The sequence below is a fragment of the Polypterus senegalus genome, chromosome 7 (genome assembly GCF_016835505.1).
Source record: "Polypterus senegalus isolate Bchr_013 chromosome 7, ASM1683550v1, whole genome shotgun sequence".
Taxonomy (NCBI): domain Eukaryota; kingdom Metazoa; phylum Chordata; class Cladistia; order Polypteriformes; family Polypteridae; genus Polypterus; species Polypterus senegalus.
The window spans coordinates 97,671,661-97,692,250 of NC_053160.1; the positions used below are offsets into that span (position 1 = coordinate 97,671,661).

A 20,590-nucleotide genomic window follows, 5' to 3' on the forward strand; every position below is an offset into this window, starting at 1 on the left:
TCAAGCCGTACTTACAAACAACTTAAAACAAGTTCACAGACATCTAACCTAGCAGTTGTTGGAATGCTTTTGGCATTCACACTTCATGTGCTTCCAGCTATTAAAACAACGACAAGCAAGAAGCAGAATACGCAGCTCACCAGCAGCAGCTGCAGCAAGCCAGCAGATGATCCGAGCATATCTCCTTAGTGTGCATTCAGCCTCCCCTCTTCACAAAGCGAGCGGCAGAAACACGAAGTGGCAAAAGGACAGCTGCTGTACAGGCTTTTAAATGAAGAATGAATGACGCAGCTTGCCCGCAGCAGCAGCAAGACAGCAGCTGATCCGACCGCAACTCCTTAGTGTGTGTTTAGCCCCCTACTTCACAACGTGAGCAGCGTTATACGTTCCACAAGAAAGAGATTTAACCATGCCTAGGGCAGGAAATAAAGGACAAATATTGTTTTTACAAAAGTCTTAAAGTAAAAGTGAAAATAATATGTAACAATTCCTATGATAATAACAATCTCTTTATATTGTATATCCAGTAAACCAAACCTAGGTCTTGGTGAGCAAACCGAGCAGGTGGCGGAGCCCCCTAGTGTATATATATATATATATATATATATATATATATATATATATATATATATATATATATATATATATATATATATATATATTTACACAGTATACTGCTCAAAAAAATTAAAGGAACACATCTTAACAACAGTATAACATCAAGTCAATGAAACTTCTGGGATATTGATCTGATCAGTTAAGTAGCAGAGGTGGTTGTTAATCAGTTTCAGCTGCTTTGGTGTTAATGAAATTAACAACAGGTGCACTAGAGGGGCAGCAATGAGACAACCCCCAAAACAGGAATGGTTTAATAGGTGGAGGTCACTGACAATTTTCCCTCCTCATCTTTTCTGACTGTTTTTTCACTAGTTTTGCATTTGGCTGTGGTCAGTGTCACTACTGGTAGCATGAGGCAATACCTGGACCCTACAGAGGTAGCACAGGTAGTCCAACTTCTCCAGGATGGCACATCAGTATGTGCCATTACCAGAATGTTTGCTGTGTCTCCCAGCACAGCCTCAAGGGAGGGTTAGGATTAGATTCCAGGAGACAGGTAATTACTCTAGGTGAGCTGGACAGGGCTGTTGAAGGTCCTTAACCCATCAGCAGGACCAGTATCTGCTACTTTTGGCAAGGACGATCAGGATGAGCACTGCCAAAGCCCTACAAAATGATCTCCGGCAGGCCACTGGTGTGAATATGTTTGACCAAACAATCAGAAACAGACTTCATGAGGGTGGCCTGAGGGCCCAATGTCCTCTAGTGGGTCCTGTGCTCACAGCCCGACACCGTGGAGCTTGATTGGCATTTGCCATTTAATACCAGAATTTGCAGGTTCACCACTGGTGCCCTGTGCTTTTCATAGATGAGAGCAGGGTCACCCTGAGCACATGTGACAGACATGAAAGGTTCTGGAGAAGCCGTGGAGAATGTTATGCTGCCTGTAACATCGTTCAACATGACCGGTTTGGTGGTGGGTCAGTGATAGTCTGGGAAGGCATATCCTTGGAGAGACGCACAGACCTCTACAGGGTAGATAACGGCACTTTGACTGCCATTAGGTATTGGGATGAAATCCTTGGACCGAGTCTAAGATGCTATGCTGGTACATTCAGTCCTGAATTCCTCCTGGTGCACGACAAGATGGCGAGAGTATGCAGGCAGTTCCTGGAGGATGAAAGATTTGACTGGCCCTCGCACTCATCTGACCTAGATCCAATAAAACACCTCTGGGACATTATGTTACGGTCCTTCCAGTGCCGCCAGGTTGGACCTCAGACTGTCCAGGAGCTAAGTGATGCCCTGGTCCAGATCTGGAGGAGATTCTCCAGGACACCATCCGTCTCTTCATTAGGAACATGCCCTTACATTGTAAGGCATGCATACAGGCACGTGGGGGCCATACAAACTACTGAGTACGATGGTACGTAGTTGCTGCAATGACTAGCCTGCCTTGTCATTTTTTTTCAAGGTGTCTTTGAATTCAGCCCTCTGTAGGCTGGTAATTGTCATTTCCATCAAACGATGTGGCATCTTTTCGTTCCTAACACATTACCCAGTCCATATCAGTGTAGATATCCAGCATGATTTTTTTCCCATTGAGATCTGATGTGTTTTCAAAGTGTTCCTTTAATTTTTTTGAGTATTGTGTATATGTGTGTATATATATATATATATATATATATATATATATATATATATATAAATATATATATATATTGTAGATGCCACGTGGGCTGGATAGGCATCTCGGCTGGAAAAAAACCCAGAAGGAAGGAAAAGAAGGGGTGGATGGACAGCCCATTAACATTAGAATTACCAAAGCCTATGAAAAAACTCATAAACCTGGCCCCCTTTAAATCCGTTAACACCTCTTCGTCAGTGTGTTTTGTTATGTAAATGTGTCGATAAGCCCAAACAGCCAGCAGCCTACTATTCCATCATCCCACCGCCGCAGAAACTTTAATGGTTGTGCTTTTTGTACCATATTTGAAGGGAATTTGATTAATAAACAAGCTTTATTTAAACCCGGGGCTGTGATTCTGTGTTCGTGTCGGGGTTTGGGCTGGCTGACACCCGGGGATCCATTATAATATATATATTGTGAGGTTTCTGAACTCTTTTGGGTCCTCCCCAATGGGACGATACATCAAAGAGCAATTGCTGTGTCTGTGGAAGGCTGCTTGTCTGTCACCGTGGCAACCACAGGTTCACAGTGCAACATCATAGCACCATGGAAACAAATACAAGCCAATCAAGGTCATGCTATAAGCCACCTGTTGCCGATGGGTGAGGCAAGGAACATTATAAATGCATGAAATAGTATAACTTGGCCACTGACCTGGCCCCAACTATGCCCGTTTGCTGTGTTTGTTTATAGGAAAGTGGTAGATCCCACTGCAATAAATAACCATGCTGTTCCTGTTTCAAGTTAAATAAAGCTGGTTTTGCTAAAGTATTGAGACTCAGCCTCATTTTTGGAATGCAAGGCAGCGCCTCACACGTCACTATATTTATATATATATGTATATATATATATATAATATATGTATTATATGGGAGCTTTTGTATTTACAAAGTGAAATCAAAGAAATCTTTAAAGTATTGTAATAACAGGGCAAACTGCCAAATAATGGAATGTGAATGACTATATTATGGGGTAATTAAGGTAATAATGCTGGAGTGGTGGCTCTGAGGCTGGGGATCTGCACCAGCAATCAGAAGGTTGCTTATTCAAATCCCGCAAACGCTAGAAGTGACTCTACCCTGTTGGGCCCTTAAGTAAGGCCCTTAACCTGCAATTGCTTTGTCCTGGATATAATGTTAATCTGCATTCAGCCCTGCATCCTCCAATTTATGGGGGAAACTTAGAGGTTGGTGGCAGGATTGGCACTCTGGCCACTGTAAAAAAACGTCAAACTGTTCCAGTGTGGTGTTGAGGTGTCACCCTTTGCACTCGGGTCCCAATCCAGGTGTTTCGGTGTGTGGTGGGTGCAGGTGTAAAAATAGAATGAATAACAGAAACTATAGAAAGTTCAGTAGGTTAAGTGACATATGTGTATATCAAAGATAGGTATACAAACATGTCTTTTTAATTAAAAATTAAAAAAAATCTATTACCCATACTGTATAATCTATCAGTAGCCTCCTGGAGAAACACTCATGCAGAGCAGAATGTGCAGACTTCGCATGGATAATTTCTGGTTGCAGGATTTAAAAGCAAAAAAGCAAATGACATGGCATTATGTAACATTCCTAAAGTCACTTAATCCAATTGAAGATCACTTTGAGCTGGAGCTTATTTTGTTAACATTGGCAATAAAAACAGGCATCTGCTCTGGACAGGATGCCAATCCACTTTAGAGCCCACACACACCTACCACATACACACACACCGAAAAACGAATATAGACATGGGTAGAACATGCAGACTCCATGTGCAGGAAGGAAGAATTTGAGCCTTGAAAATGCAAAAAAACAAACCAAAAAGAGAAAATGATACATAAATATGAATTATGGATGTAAACTGTAAACGATATACTGTGTGATTATTATGTAGTAAAGTTATCAGACCACTGTAAATATATGTGATTTATATTTATATATGATTTTATTTTTAATGTGCTCATTTGGTTGTTTTATAATATTCATACTACATCATAGGTGACATCCCTTTACACGTTGCTGTGCAATTAACAGAATAACATACCTCAAAAGCAGTTCAGACATCAAAGACATCCTTTCAAGATGCTCTTTCAATAAATTTGCTGAAAAAATGTCGTGCAAAAATACTTACTCTCCTTGAAAGTCATCATAATTTTCTGCATGCCAAAAGATTTGTACACATATTTATCTGTTCGGTATTTTAAATGTGATCTCTTAACAATATACTTCAAAAATCTAAATAAATCATTTTATATAGATATTTAAATGAAGAAGAAAAACTCAAAAGTTAGTTAGTACTGACTTTCACTCGGATTTTTGCTTGCCACTGTAAATAAGATTTTCTTAATAAAGCTATAACTAATGACATTACAAAATGGTTTTGTAAAATACTGAAAGGCTGCCATTCATATAATCATTAGTATACTAAAATGTTTATGTAGCAACTTTCAGTGAATGCTTGTAATATTACAGCCCTGCTGTTTTGTTAATCACATTATATTTATACAGAGTAAGATTACTGCTTTAAAGAACTGATTGTGAATTGTGGTAGGTTGACATTTATCCTGGCAGCATCAAGCTCAATCTAGGTAGGGCAGCATTCCAACATATGGCCCATACATATACAGTGGGACCTTATTACACAGGTGTGTGCCCTTTTAAACGAGCAATCAACTTAGTTTGCTATGAGACAAAGGAACTGAATACTTATGTAAATTAGAGAATTCAGTTTTTGATTTTTAATACATTTGTAAACCTTTCTGAAAATATGTTTTCATGTTGACATTCTTGGTAATTGAGAGTAGGTTGATAGCAAAAATGGCAAATATATCCATTCAAATTAAATCCAAAATACAATACAATGTGCAGAAAGTGAAAGGGTCGGAATACTTTCAGAATCTACTATACACTCAGTCAGGACCTGAAGAGCCAATTAACCTAGTATACATGTCGTTTGGGATGTGGGAAAAACTGCATAACCAAAACAATAAATAAATAAATACATACATACATACATATGCTATGCAGACAGTAAAAGGGACTTGAACCAAGGGGGCTGGGTACATGAGGTAGCAGTGCTAATCAGTCTTTCTAAATAAAATGCTATATACACATATAAACTGTTCTGTAAATGCCAGCTTGATGCAGTGCAGTTCTAGTCTTGACAGACGCTCTTATTTAAAGCCAAACACCTTTCAAAGAACTGAAATAGTAATAACTGAAACTGGAAATTGCACTTTATAAATGTACATACACCTAAATTCTGAGACATGCTTAATACAAATTTTCCTGCACATCTTGTTGATGGTAGAATGCAAGTGCATTTCAGATTGTAGTAATAATAAAATAACATTCTTAACATTCCGTAATGAATTACTTCTCAAGGTAAGTAACAGAATAAGCAGTAATAGGTAATGTTTGTTACCCATAAAATACAATCAAGGGTGGGGCAACGTTTGTGAAAGTCATCAGAATTGATTTGCTATTAATTACAAAGTTCATATGCAATATTGCTGTCCATTTAAAGCAGTTCACTTCCATAAAAAATCATTTGCATTGTGTTCTAAACTAGAAGTGGATTTTGAATTAATTATAACTCAATATACAAAATATATTACAAAATGCAGTACTTGTATCCGCCTATATGTACAACATAAACAAAATTTATCAATTCTTTAAAAAAATATAAATTCTTATTTTTTCATTTTGGTCTAAATTACATAAAAATCACTACAACCAGATTCCCTCTAATGTTCATTAATCTTCTTCTTTCGGCGCTCCCTTTAGGGGTTGCCACAGCGGAACATCTTGTTCCATATCTTCCTGTCCTCTACATCTTGCTCTATCACACCCATCACCTGCATGTCCTCTCTCACCACATCCATACAGCTCATCTTAGGCCTTCCTCTTTTCCTCTTACCTGGCAGCTCTATCCTTAACATCCTTCTCCCAATATACTCCACATCTTTCCTCTGCACATGACCAAGCAAAAGCAATCTCACCTCTCTGACTTTGTCTCCCAATCATCCAACCTGAGCTGACCCTCTAATGTACTCATTTCTAATCCTGTCCACCCTCATCATACCCAATGCAAATGTTAGGATCTTTAACTCTGAAACCTCCAGCTCTGTCTCCTAATTTCTGGTCAATGCCACCTTCTCCAACCCATATAGCATAGCTGGTCTCACTACCACCCTGTAGACCTTCCCTTTCACTGTTGGTGATAACCGTCTGTCACAAATTACTCCTGACACTCTTCTCCACCCATTCCGCCCTGCCTGCACTCTTTTATTCACCTCTCTTCCACTCTACTGTTGATCCCAAGTATTTAAACTCATTCACCTTCGCCAACTCTACTCCTTGCATCCTCACCATTCCATTGACCTTCCTCTCATTCACACACATGTATTCTGTCTTGTTCAAACTGATCTTCATTCCTCTCCTCTCTGAAGCATATCTCCACCTCTCCAGGGTCTCCTCAGCCTGCTCCCTACTCTTGCTTCAGATCACAATGTCATTAGCAAACATCATAGTCCAAGAGGATTCCTGTCTAATCTGTCAACCTGCCCACCACCATTGCAAATAAGAAAGGGCTAAGAGCCATTCCCTGATGTAATCCCACCTCCAGGTTGAGTGCATCCGTCACTCCTACAGCAGACCTCACCACTGTCACACTTCCCTTGTACATATGCTGTACAACTCTTACATACTTCTCTGCCACTCCCGACTTCCTCATACAATACCACAACTTCTCTCGAGGCACCCTGTCATATGCTTTCTCCAGGTCCACAAAGAGGCAGTGCACATCCTTCTGGCCTTCTCTAAACTTCTCCAGCAACACCCTCAGAGCAAACATTTCATCTGTTGTGTTCTTTCTTGGCATGAAACCATACTGCTGCTCACTAATCTTCACCTCCCTTCTTAACCTAGCTTCCACTACTCTTCCCCATAACTTCATGCTGTGGTTCATCAATTCTATCCCCCTGTAGTTACTACAGCTCTGTACATCCCCTTTATTCTTAAAAGTCGGTACCAGTACATATCTCCACTCCTCAGGCATCCTCTCACGTTCCAAGATTGCATTAAACAATCTGTTTAAAAATTCCACTGCAATCTCCCCTAAACACCTCCATGCTTCCACAGGTATATTATCTGGACCAATGGCCTTTCCATTCTTCATCCTCTTCATAGCTGTCCTTACTTCCTCCTTGCTAATCCATTGCATTTCCTGATTCACTATCCCCACATCATCCAAATTTCTCTCTCATTCTCTTCATTCATCAGCCTCTCAAAGTACTCTTTCCATCTTCTCAACACACCCTCCTTGCTTGTGAATATGTCTCCATCGTTATCCTTTATCACCCTAACCTATAACACATCTTTTCCAGCATGGCCCCTCTCTCTAGCCAATCGGTAAAGGTCCTTTTCTCCCTACATAGTGTCCAACCTCTCCTACAACTCATCATATGCTTTTTCTTTAGCCTTCGTCACCTCTCTCTTTACCATGCACCTTATCTTCTTGTACTTTTGTCTACTTTCTGCATCTCTTATACTATCCCACTTCTTCTTCGCCCTCCTATTCCTCTTTATACTCTCCTGTACTTCCCCATTCCACCACCAGGTTTCCTTTTCCTCCTTCCTCTGTCCAGATGTCACGAAGCACCCTTCTTGTTGTCACCCTTACTACTTCTGCTGTAGTTTTCCAGCTGTCTAGTAACTCTTCACTGCCACCCACTGCCTGTCTTACCTCGTCCCTAAACTCAACGTTGCAGTCTTCCTTTTTTAACTTCCACAATTTGATCCTTGGCTCTGACCTTTCTATCCTCCTCTTCTTGATGTCCAACGTCTTCCTACAGACCACCATCCTATGCTGCCTAACTACACTTTCCCCTGCCACCACTTTGTAGTCTTTAATCTCCTTAGGACTGACTCTTCTGAATAGGATATAATCTACCTGTGTGTATCTTCCTCCATTCTTGTATATCACCCTATGTTCCTCCCTCTTCTTAAAATACGTATTCACCACAGCCATGCCCATACTCTTTGCAGAATCCATTATCATCTGACCTTCTTCATTCATCTGACATTCACTTCATCCAAATCACTCCAGAAATCTTCTTTCTCATCCATCGCATACCCTACTTGCAGGGCATATGTACTAACAAAATTCATCATCACACCTCCAGTTTCCAACTTCACAATCATCAATCTGTCTGACACTATTTGCACTTCCAAAACACTCTTGACATACTGTTCCTTCAGAATAACCCCTTCCCCATTTCTCCTCCCATCCACACCATGATAGAACAATTTGAATCCACCTCCGATCCACCTGGCCTTCTCCCCCTTCCATTTAGTCTCTTGCATGCACAATATATCAACCTTCTTTCTCTCCATCATATTGGCTAACTCTCTCCCCTTACTAGTCATACTGCCAACATTCAAAGTTCCTACTCTCAGTTCTGCTCTCTTTACCTTCCTCTTCTCCTTTTTCCTCTGGACACATCTCCCTCCTCTTCTTCTCCTTTTCCGGCCAACAGTAGCCTAATTTCCACCAACTGTTAGCTAACAGTACTGGTGGCGGTTGTTGTTAACTTGGGACTCAACCGATCCAGTATGCAAATCTGTATTATTGTCCGCATGTTGATCTAGCAAGATTTTACACTGGATGGCTTTGAAATGGCACGAAGAAACACACTGGTTTTTGTATCCCCTGTGGCTGGGTTTTAATGTGCATTAATAATGAAACTATAATACATAACAGTAGATCTGTGGTTTCAGTTTATGTGCTAATGAATCAGTTATAAACAGGAATAGTAAATACGTGTCGGGGTTTATTTTGTTGCTGCTGGAAAATTGATGGCTGGACTTTATATAATGATAAACTATAATGTATTAATTGTCTACGACTTTTGAATTTGGCCAACTCTGGTGAAAATGAAGTCCTGACAAATTTCACTTAACACTGCCATGTTTCACATCTATGGCCTTATCTACTTCAACAATATTTTGCAACAAATTATTAGTTTGTTATTGCTCACTCACAACTCAATATCAGTTCTCTGTGGGCTTTGTAAGAGACCAAATTATTAACCAAATATTGCACTTGTAGTTTAAGAAGCACATTCACACTTCCAAATTATATTATAGACCTTCAAACAGACATTTTCCTCAACTTCAAAAATTTGAAGATGCTAGAAATGAAACAGCTTTATGTTAGTTTTTAAATAAAATAACTTAATGAAAAAACATTGATAAAGCTACAAGAGTATGTACACAGTGTTCTGGTTCAATCAAGACAGGAAATGTAAAGATACTTTACAGTTTTTTTCCCTAATGATTATTGTGTTGTTACAATCAGTTTTTCAAAAGAAAATGTTTAAATTTTATAGAATGTGGTAAGAAAAAACTGTATTTTGAACATAAAATGCAATATAAGTTTAGATTCTTTAAATGTGAGATGTTAACATGTTCGTTGTAAACGGTGAAAGCGGGAGGAGTAGTAAAAAGTTGGTATGACGCTGGGAAAATTACATCACAAACAAAAGGTATATAGCAGACTACCAGATACTTAAAGTGTTGCCTTGTTAATTTAACCTGTTGTCAGGTACAGATGAATTAGATCAGAAAGATAAATCATTTTTGCAATGCCCTCTGTCTGGCAATTTTCCATCTCAACACAAGAAGAATGCTTCAGTGATTAAATAATTTTTAAGCTATTTAAAGGACAAATTGTAAATGTTCAATAAAGTTAAATACAGAATAAAAGGAGGTTCCAGATTTAAGATAAAGCATAGCAGACTGCTAACCTGAAGGGAAAAATAGATTAGCAACCCCAAAATGAAAGAAAGAACCAAAAGCCAGATAGTGATGTCAAGAGAGCTCTTCAGCAGCAGCATCAGAAAGGACCCCAAACTACCACTGTGTGTCACTTTTTACTAACAATTTTTTTTTTATTAGAACTGTAGGCAGGATAGATGAAACAATAAAACTGACAGGACTTTGTAATGGCAAACTGCATTTTACTGTATGTTTAATCAAAAATACAGTGGCATTTCTGTATTAACCACCAGTAGGGCAGCCTGTCATTCCTAGGGCATGCTTTTCTGCAGCTTTTTCTTTTTGGTAAATGTTGCAATTGCTATTGTTCTTTTGAGAGTGACTTTGAGTGCAGTCAGTGAGGTGTAGTAGTTAAGCCTTTGGACTCCAAACCCTAAAGTTGTGGGTTCAAATTCTGCTACTGACACTGTGTGACCATGAGCAAGTCACTTGACCTGACTATGCTCCAATTGGAAAACCAAAAGAAATGTAACCAATTGTATCATAAATGTGTTATGTTGCTTTGGATAAAGGCATCAGCCAAAAATGTAAATGATTTGAGTATACGCAGGCCCACTGACCAAAACATATTTGCCCAACAGAGTTCATTCTTAAAAAGTAATATATGTTGTAGGGGAGAGGAGCATTACTAAACATTTTCTCCCCCAGTACACCAGATGGCAGTATTGCTGGGTTCCCACACAGACGCCCACAGGGCATGCTGGGATCTGTAGCCGTGTTGGGTTCTGTGGGGGCCACCAGGGTGAGCTACTGGGATTCATAATCCCTACTTGCAAGGACTTACAGTTGACCAAGACATGTTTCCAACAGGCTGTGCCCTGACACCGGAAGTACATACAGGTCATAGATAAAAGAAACTGCTTGATCTCAGCCAGACGAGTCAGAGTCGGGTGAAAGAGGACAAAGCATTCTTGGAGGAGTGAAAGGTGAAGGAAAATGATTGTTCTGAGATTTGCAAAAGCCTTTTTTGTTGCAAATAAAACTTTTTATTATTTGGGAATTATGTCTGCAATGCCCCCTAGAGGTCACTATTATATATATATATATATATATAAATATAAACTGCTCAAAAAAATTAAAGGAACATTTTGAAAACACATCAGATCTCAATGGGAAAAAGAAATCCTCCTGGATATCTATACTGATATAGACTGGGTAATGTGTTAGGAACGAAAGGATGCCACATCGTTTGATGGAAATGAAAATGATCAACCTACAGAGCCCTAAATTCAAAGACGCCCCAATAATCAGAGTGAAAAAATTATGTGGCAGGCTAGTCCATTTTGCCAAAATTTAATTGCAGCAACTCAAAATTGTACGCAGCACTTTGTATGGCCCCTGTGTTCTTGTATACATGCCTGACAACATCGGTGCATGCTTCTAATGAGATGACAGATGGTGTTGTGGGGGATCTCCTCCCAGATCTGGACCAGGGCATCACTGAGCTCCTGGACAGTCTGAGGTGCAACCTGGTGGAATTGGATGGACCAAAACATAATGTCCCAGAGGTGTTCTATTGGATTTAGGTCAGGAAAGTGTGGTGGCCAGTCAATGGTATCAATTCCTTCATCCTCCAGGAACTGCCTGCATACTCTCACCACTTGAGGCCAGGAATTGTCATGCACCAGGAGCCACTGTACCAGCATAGGGTCTGACAATGGGTTCAAGGATTTCATCCTGATACCTAATGGCACCCAAGGTGCCTTTGTCAAGCCTGTAGCGGTCTGTGTGACCCTCCATGGATATGCCTCCCCAGACAATCATTAACCCACCACCAAACTGCTCATGCTGAATGATGTTACAGGCAGCATAATGTTCTCCATGGCTTCTCCAGACCCTTTCACTTCTGTCACGTGCTCAGGGTGAACCTGCTCTCATGTGTAAAAAGCACAGGGCACCAGTGGTGCATCTGCCAATTCTGGTATTCTATGGTGAATGCCAATCGAGCTGCATGCTGCTGGGCAGTGAGCTCAGGGCCCATTAGAGGACATGGGGCCCTTGGGTCACCCTCATGAAGTCTTTCTGGTTGTTTGGTCAGAGACATTCACACCTAGTGGCCTGCTGGAGGTCATTTTGTAGGGCTCTGGCAGTGCTCATCCTGTTCCTCCTTGCCCAAAGGAGCAGATAATGGTCCTGCTGATGGGTTATGGACCTTCTATGGCCCTCTCCAGCTCTCCTAGAGTAACTGCTTGTCTCCTAGAATCTACTCCATGCCCTTGAGACTGTGCAGGGAGACACAGCAAACCTTCTGGCAATGACACGTATTGATGTGCCATCCTGGAGAAGTTGGACTACCTGTGCAACCTCTGTAGGTTCCAGGTATCGCCTCATGCTACCAGTAGTGACACTGACTGTAGCCAAATGCAAAATTAGTGAAGAAACAGTCAGAAAAGATGTGGAGGGAAAAATGTCAGTGGCCTCATTGTTGCCCCTCTAGTGCATCTGTTGTTAGTTTCATTAACACCACAGCAGCTGAAACTGATTAACAACCCCCTCTGCTACTTAACTGACCAGATTAACATCCCATATGTTTCATTGACTTTATTCTATACTCTGATTAAAAAGTGTTCCTTTAATTCTTTTGAGCAGTATATATATATATATATATATATATATATATATATATATATATATATATATATATATATATATATATATACTGTATATAGTATATATATTCAGTGATCTCCTGCTATATTGCAGTTCAGCTATCGCGCCCCCACTACACTTACACTTATTAATACTACTATTATTACTAGGGGGCTCTGCCTCCTGCTCAATTCGCTCGCCCACCCACGGGTTTGGTTTACCGGATAAACAATTTAAAGAGATTGTTATTTTCATGGGAATTGTTACATATGCATTATTTTCATTTTTAGTTTAAGACTTTTGTAAAAACAATATTTGTCCTTTATTTACTGCCCTGGGCGTGGTTAAATCTCTTTCTCGTGGCACTTATAACGCTGCTTGCATTGTGAAGGGGGGGTCTGAACACACGCTAAAGAGATGCGATTGGTTCAGCTGGTGTCTTGTGCTGCTGCTGGCCAGCTGTGTGTTGTGCTTGTCACGCTTTGCGTCAATCACTTAAAAGCCAGTACAGCAGCTGTCCTTTTGCCACTTCGCGTCTCTGCCGTTCGCTTTATGAAGGGGGCAGCTAAATGCACACTAAGCAGAAGTGGACTGATCATCTACTTTGTGCTGCTTCTGCCACGATGCCTGTTCTGCTTGTGAAGGGTGAACACACGCTAAGCAGAAGTGGACAGATCATCTGCTGTTTCTGCAGCTGCTGCTGGCAAGCTGCGTGTTGTGCTTGTCATTGTTTGAAGAGCTAGGAGCACCTGAAGTTTGTCTGCCAAAAATATTCCAAGAACTGCTAGGTTAAATGTCAGTGAAGTTGTTTTAAATTGTTTGTAAGTAGGGCGTGACATGCAAAAGTCACTGACTCACGGGTTTTGCTTCCTAAGGTTGTATTGTCTACTCTTGCATGTCGTCAAAGTGTATATCCGAGATAATGTGGTCTTGATCACTTCACTCAAACACCCCAACCCCCTTCCCCGTGAAGGCACACTATGCTCCTGCCACTTCGCGTTGTGAAGTGGGGGGGGAGCTGAATGCATGCTAAAGAGAAGTGGACTTTGTGCTGCTCCTGCCAAGGTGCTTGTTCTGCTTGTCGCTCTGTGCATTTAAAAGCCTGTACAGCAGCTGTTCTTCTGTCTAACTGCCTTGTCTTGCGTGACGTTAAAATGTTTTATAATAGAGAGCTGTTACTCATATCCTTAGCCCGATAGCAACATATCATATGTGTTTACAAAGTGTGTCTTAATAAGTTTACATGTGTTTAAAACGTGTGGGATGGGTATTTTAAGGTTTACACTATAAAAAATGTTTTATTTATATGGTCTTTCTATATCACGGATTTTCACCTTTTGCTGATGGGTCTGAAACGTAACTTCCGCGATAGGCGGGGGATAACTGTATGTATATATATATATATATATACATATATCGTATATACTGTATATATATATATACTAGCAAAATACCCGCGCTTCGCAGCGGGGAAGTAGTGTGTTAAAGAAGTTATGAAAAAGAGAAGGAAACATTTTAAAAATAACGTAACATGATTGTCAATGTAATTGTTTTGTCACTGTTATGAGTGTTGCTGTCATATATATATACACACACACACACAAACTTATAAACATATATACATATATACATATAAACATATCTACATATACACATATCTACACATTGAGGCATTTGAATTGAAATGGGAGATCAGAGGGTATAACGGTGATGCGAGGAATACATTCAGAGTGTGGTGCTCTGCTGTTTTTTTGTGTAGCTGCCTTTACATAGCTTCTCCGCTGCTTTATAAACGAACGCCATATAAGGCCGTCGTTTCTCCTTGCTTCGTGGTTCTGTACTGTTTCATTTATTACGATTGTTATAGTTATTGTGTAGCTATTCGAGACTTACTTTACTGTTCAGGTACCCATTTCCTTTATGTAATCCGCGGCTTGTACGCTATTTTTTGTTTGTTTATTACGATTATAGATATTTATTGATTCCCTTCTGTAGCTGACTGCCTGCTCATATAAGGCGCTCCTCTGTTTTTTTGTGAAGCAGCCTTTACACAGCTTCTCCGCTGTTTTTTAAACGAACAACATATAAAGCCATCCTTTTTCCTTGCTTTTGCCAAGGAAGCTGCCTTTTTATTTAATCCACGGGTTCTCCGCTGTTTTATTGTTCGTTTATTACGATTATTATAGTTCTCTTTATATATCATGTTGTGAGTTTTTATATATCATGTTCAGCACTCTGGTTGTAATATGACGAAGCTGCGCAAGCTCACTCTTGAGAATGCAACGTATAGTTGTACAGGAGAAAAGAAATCTTGCCTGAAATCAGTGACAACCTTTTGTAGGGTCTGTCCCTGAGACTTATTACTTGTCATCGCGCAGCAGTGCCTTACTGGAAATTGGAGGCATCTGAATTGAAATGGGAGACAGCGTGTGTATTAACTTGTGGATTTTTCTGTGAGTATTTGGTGGCAGCGTGACGAAGTTGCTTCCGCAAGACCGCGTTAGCTGTGGAGCTCAGCTCGGAGTATATTCTTTTCCTACCTTGTCAATTGTGTAATGCGTTTTTTGAACAGGTTTGATGCATGGAAGTGACCACTCGTACTGCGTTCAGTCAGTTCACGTGAGCTGCTCTCTTGTGTGATGTTGCGATGTCCACGGCTTTATTTAATGTTAGCTAAGACCCGGCACTTAAAAGTTTCTCTCTACAGTAATTTTAACTCCGTTACAAAGTGATCCAAAGTCTCGTTTATACCTCGTGTCTTCTCATTAAACTCGCGAATAAAGTATTCAGCGTTTTTCTTCAGCGCTCTTTGGGAGCTCTTCCTCCTTTTCTACATACTGCGGTCACAGTCAGTCCACGTAATTACGTGGGAGGCGTGATGATGTCACACGCAGCTCTGCCCCCCCACGGCCATCGAGCTAAAGTTCATTGCAGTATATGGAGAAAAATAGGTTCCAGTTATGACCATTACGCATAGAATTTCGATATGAAACCTGCCCAACTTTTGTAAGCAAGCTGTAAGGAATGAGCCTGCCAAATTTCAGCCTTCTACCTACGCGGGAAGTTGGAGAATTAGTGATGAGTGAGTGAGTGAGTGAGGGCTTTGCCTTTTATTAGTATAGATATATAGTGGACTATGGCTGTCCAGTCATCCCGACCAATACCCCCAGGCCGCCAGGTGGGGCCCTCCCTGCAGCATGGAGTTGCCCCGAATGCCAGCAGGGAATTATGGACAATGGAGTTTTTTCATCCACAGTGCTGCTGGATATCACAGGGACCACTAGAAAGCGCTGCAGGGAGGAGCAACGATTATTATGCCTACAACCCGGAAGTGCGTCCTAGTCACATGGTCAAAGGGAATGAGGTGCTTCCAGGTTGAAGAAGAGGAGTTTTCATCTGACCCGGAAGTGCTAGGAAGTCACATGGACTGCAGGACTGCACTTCCGGGTCACGGACTATAAAAAACTGGGAGAGATCCCAGACGAGTGAGCTGAGCTGGGTGGCAAAGTGTCTGGGAGTGGAGGATTGTATTAATTATTGTGTATTGTAGTGATTTGTGAGTATTGTGGAGTGGAGGGTGCTTCTGCACTGTACTATTGTCCGAATAAATAATAAATGAACTTTTACCTGGTGTCTGGCGTCTAGTCTGAGGGTTCAAGGGGACAACAGCGCCTCCTATCTGTCACAATATATATATATATATATATATATACAGTGGAACCCCAAGTAATTTCTCCCATAGGATTGTATATAAGTACAATTAATCTGTTCCAGATTGTACAAACTGTATATAAATATATTTTCTTTAAAGATTTTTAAGCCCAAAAATAGTTAATCATACCATAGAATGCACAGCGTAATAGTAAACTAATTGTAAAAACATTGAATAACACTGAGACAAACACCCAGGCTCCTCTCTCAGCGCTCACGCTCTCTCTATCTCGCTTGCTCTTTCTCTCGTGCTCGCTCTCTCTCTTTCTCTCCGGCACTGGCTTTCTCCTCCTGCTTCCTGCCTTCTCCTGCAACCTTCCGTTCTTTCCTGTTCTCTTCTTTTTCCCTTTAGCCGACTGGCAATCAGCAGCTCCTGGGAACAATTACGGATGAGGACCACTTCTCACCTGTGCACTTAGGTTAGAAATGCCCACATCACAAACTCCTGAGGAACCGCTTCAGCCACACACCACCATGCCCCCTTGCTAAGCTGCGAGTGCGGTGATTATTTATTAAAACCAACCAGGCCACTATATTCAATATAGTGAAGAAAATTAAATTTAAACGAAAGAAACCAATGCTCAAGAGCACACACCTGAAATATAGGCAATCCACTTGGAAATACAGTCTGGAAATGGCTTTCTTTAAAGGTAATGTCAGGCTTTTTGGAGCTTCTCACTGGTTGCACTCAGGTCCAAAAAGTGATGGCATCTTCAGGGGAGGTCCGCTTTTTCTGTTCCGGCTGGAAAGAGAGGATCTTCTCTTTCTTAATTGCCTTCATTGGGTGCCTTCAATGCACTGTACAGGGAACAAAAGGAGACAAAACATTAGAGGCTGCACTCCCTCTTGACCCATTGGAGTATTGCATATTTAAGATGAACCTGGAAGGAGATATATATTTTAATATAAAACACATACACTTAAGTATTTCATAAAAAGTACAATAAAAATTAACAAAGTTAACAATTGCCATTTGGCAAAAAATGTACAATGTTTTCCAGGGCAACCATGCACTGCCACTTTGATTATATGACTGCTGCAGAGATTCAGTATCCAGATTTGATGAGTTTAATTCTAATGAAGGGTTCAGTGGTTTAACATCTGCTTTTGTATCTGTGTTCTTTACACAATACCATGCTATGCATTGTCATTTTTGCAGTTTTACTTTATTAATAGGGAAGTTTTTTTCTAGCTAAATAATAGCTGACAGCATGGTAATGCTGTTATTTAAGTACTCATTTTCTGCATGCAGTGGAAGTCATGGCTAATAACATAATTTTTATGCCTACATTTTTTAAAATTTGTTTTAATATATGTTCTTCCATTGCACTAAACTGAATTTTTAGTTCTATGTGTTGAGTCTTCTGTATGTGTGAGAACCTGCACTTACATTTGCCACCTTATTCATGTTTGATAAGGTTGGCTCTGTGGTTGCTGAACAACAGTGGAAACCTGCAGCATTGTATTTGGTCTTTTGGATATACACTCTCGGCATACTGGCTATGAATCAAAATTACGGTTTTATTTGCATCGTAATAACTCATTGCACCCCAAAACAAACAAAACTCATTTCCTTCTGCTAAATTTGTTCTGGTACTGATCATTGTGTAGTGTGAAATGTTTCTCAGGAAGATTGGTTGAAATCACAATGTTTTTCATATTCTTCTTTGAACCAAGACTATTCAAATGCTGTTGTCATTTCAACAGCATTATTTCCTTTGTGCCGGGGTGTTCAGGACAACATAAACATCAGGTTGCACTCTATTATTTGTTTAATTCAAAAGAAATGCTAAGTGTTATTAGATTTCATATTGTATTTTTTTGTTGTTGTAGTACTGACTTATTAGTTGTAATGTAACAATATAAATAAAGGGGTGCAAACACATTTTGAAGTAAACTAAATGGTATGTTAATTTTGTTTTTTTTTCAATAATACAAAAAATGATAAAGGGTTGATCAGTTGTAGCAGTATGTGCATTCAAAAGCCTTTACTACAAATTTAGAGTTAATTATTGATGACATTGTTTTGCTTCTTTTTTCACAGGTTTAGAGCAGGTTTTAAAAGGGCATTTCGTTGGTGTCCGTTCATTGAAGTGTCCAGCTATGACGAACTTGAACTTAAAGCAACACGCTTCAAACCAACACGCCAGAGCAGCATGTACACCGTCTCCAGGATGGAGTCCAGCATGACAATTGTGTTTGAGCCTAATGAGGGAGAAAACTCGGCCCCATCAAGAAAGAAGAGTGCCACATCCCGAGAGACTAGCCTCAATGGCTGTTCTGGTAACAGTAGTAAAACTTCCAGGAGCTCAAGTTTTTACAGTACAACCAACACTTCGCTAGAAGAATATTCCTGAAGAGTTTTGGCAGACACAACTTAAAACTGGAACAGCCTGAGTAAACAGGTACCATAGACCAAGATGTGTCTGCAAGGCAGACTTTACAAAGTGATTTGAATGTGAACGAGCCACAGCATGAAGAACCATATGTTATCTGTCTGGACTTTGTGTCATCATTTAAACACTAAAACTTACTTCTTAAGCAATGTCATCACTAAAAGAAACAAAGTTGATTATACAATAAGGTATGTCTTTTAGAAGTCAGTTCTTTTTAACTATATGGGTGCATTTGTTTTCTTTAATATATCAATGGATGTAAAATTGAAGGCTTAAATAATGTTGACAATATGAAAAATACTTCGTAAAACTCTGTCTCCTGATTCTGATATTTTTCTGATTGCAAATCATAAGGAATGAAATATTAGTCAACTAAACTTTGTTTCTTCAGTCATTTTCATTTTTTTTTACATTTTTATGATTTTTTTGTAGACCTTGTAATTTAGAAGTTTGTTTACATATTTCTGTACATACGTTTGAATTGAGTTATGTGTATTTTGTGAAACACATTATTTTATCATCAATTATCATTTAGTGTCAAGTGATTAAAAGATCTGAAGAAAAACTTCAATATATTTTGTTCTGCTTTGTCAGTATCATATTTGAAGATCTTTTTGATTAAATTGTTCAGTCTACAATAATATCATTGTTATATTAAATATATACATCTTTATCATTGAGGATAACACAAGGGTGTTTTGGTTAGCAATGCTGCTCACAGATCCAGAGTCCTAGATTCAGTCCAGCGCCAGGTTACAGTCTGTGTAGGGTCAACTGCCAGGTAGGCTCTGGGCCCCCAAAATCCTGTATTGAATTATGTAAGAGGGGGTTGTGAATGTTATATTGTGTTATGATGTTCTCCACAACGTATAAACCATGTATAAAAAAATGATGTTTCTGTTGGTAAAATGTATTAAACATCATGAAGTAAACTTTTTTAAAAGTAGTTTTCAGAATGTGAAATTTGAAGGGCAAACTTCTTCAAACATAATCAGAACAGATACTTTTGTACAAATTGTTAAACCCCATTTCACTATGGAAATGAAAAAATGCTGTGTTGAAAGCATTTTCAATTTTGTTTCATTAAAATAAAAATAACATTCCATCTAGACAATAGTTACAAATATGCCACATGATGCTGACCAGACTTAGAAAATGATCCCAAACCCTGGTTGAAGTTGATAAATATATCAAATCTTTAGAAATCCTTGAGTCTATACATGTCTGCTTTGAGAATCTCTGCTGTTCAGAAATCCACCAGTTACAGCATGTGCTTAATTATAATGTCTAACTGTATAAAGAGAAACAACAGAAATTAAAAATCTATTGTAAATGGAAGTTATTGTTACAGCGCCGTATATTCATTATCTATTGAAATCAATGTTGTAATACATGTAGTAATAAAATGCAGTGCACTTTACTTTCCAACAGCTGGTGCATCACAAACATTAGCACTGCTGTTGAGAATCCCATACCAAATCACATATAATTGATGCGAAAGACTATCTGATAGTATAACCTAATAAAGTAAATTTTAAAGGCAAAAAAATAAAAAAGAATGATGGGGAAAGTACTAATCTCATTTGAGTTCATTCAACTTATTGGTGATCTGCCCTCATTAAGGTGGCAAAATGGGAGTAGGAATAAATCATGTAAATAAATAAAACATTTCATGAACAGCTGTAAAGAGGGTAACCTGATCAATCAGGACTTCAGCTTGAGACTCTCACAGTTATACCATCAGCTACTTCTCTCTATGTGACAGACAATGGGATCCAAGTGTCATGAGTGTCTTCTAGGTACCGCAGACTCCAGTTACACTACATTTA

General features: G+C 39.5%; 1 protein-coding gene across 1 annotated transcript in view; it reads left to right on the forward strand.

Moving 5' to 3' along the window:
• LOC120532729 (neuromedin-K receptor-like) overlaps positions 1-18,984 on the forward strand; it is a 290,416-nt gene extending 271,432 nt beyond the window's left edge. Inside the window, exon 5 of the mRNA XM_039759043.1 lies at positions 18,410-18,984. Within this exon, the coding sequence (XP_039614977.1) occupies positions 18,410-18,722 (313 nt within the window). The 3' untranslated portion in view covers positions 18,723-18,984. The remainder of the gene's footprint in view (positions 1-18,409) is intronic.
• The last annotated feature ends 1,606 nt before the right edge of the window (positions 18,985-20,590 follow it).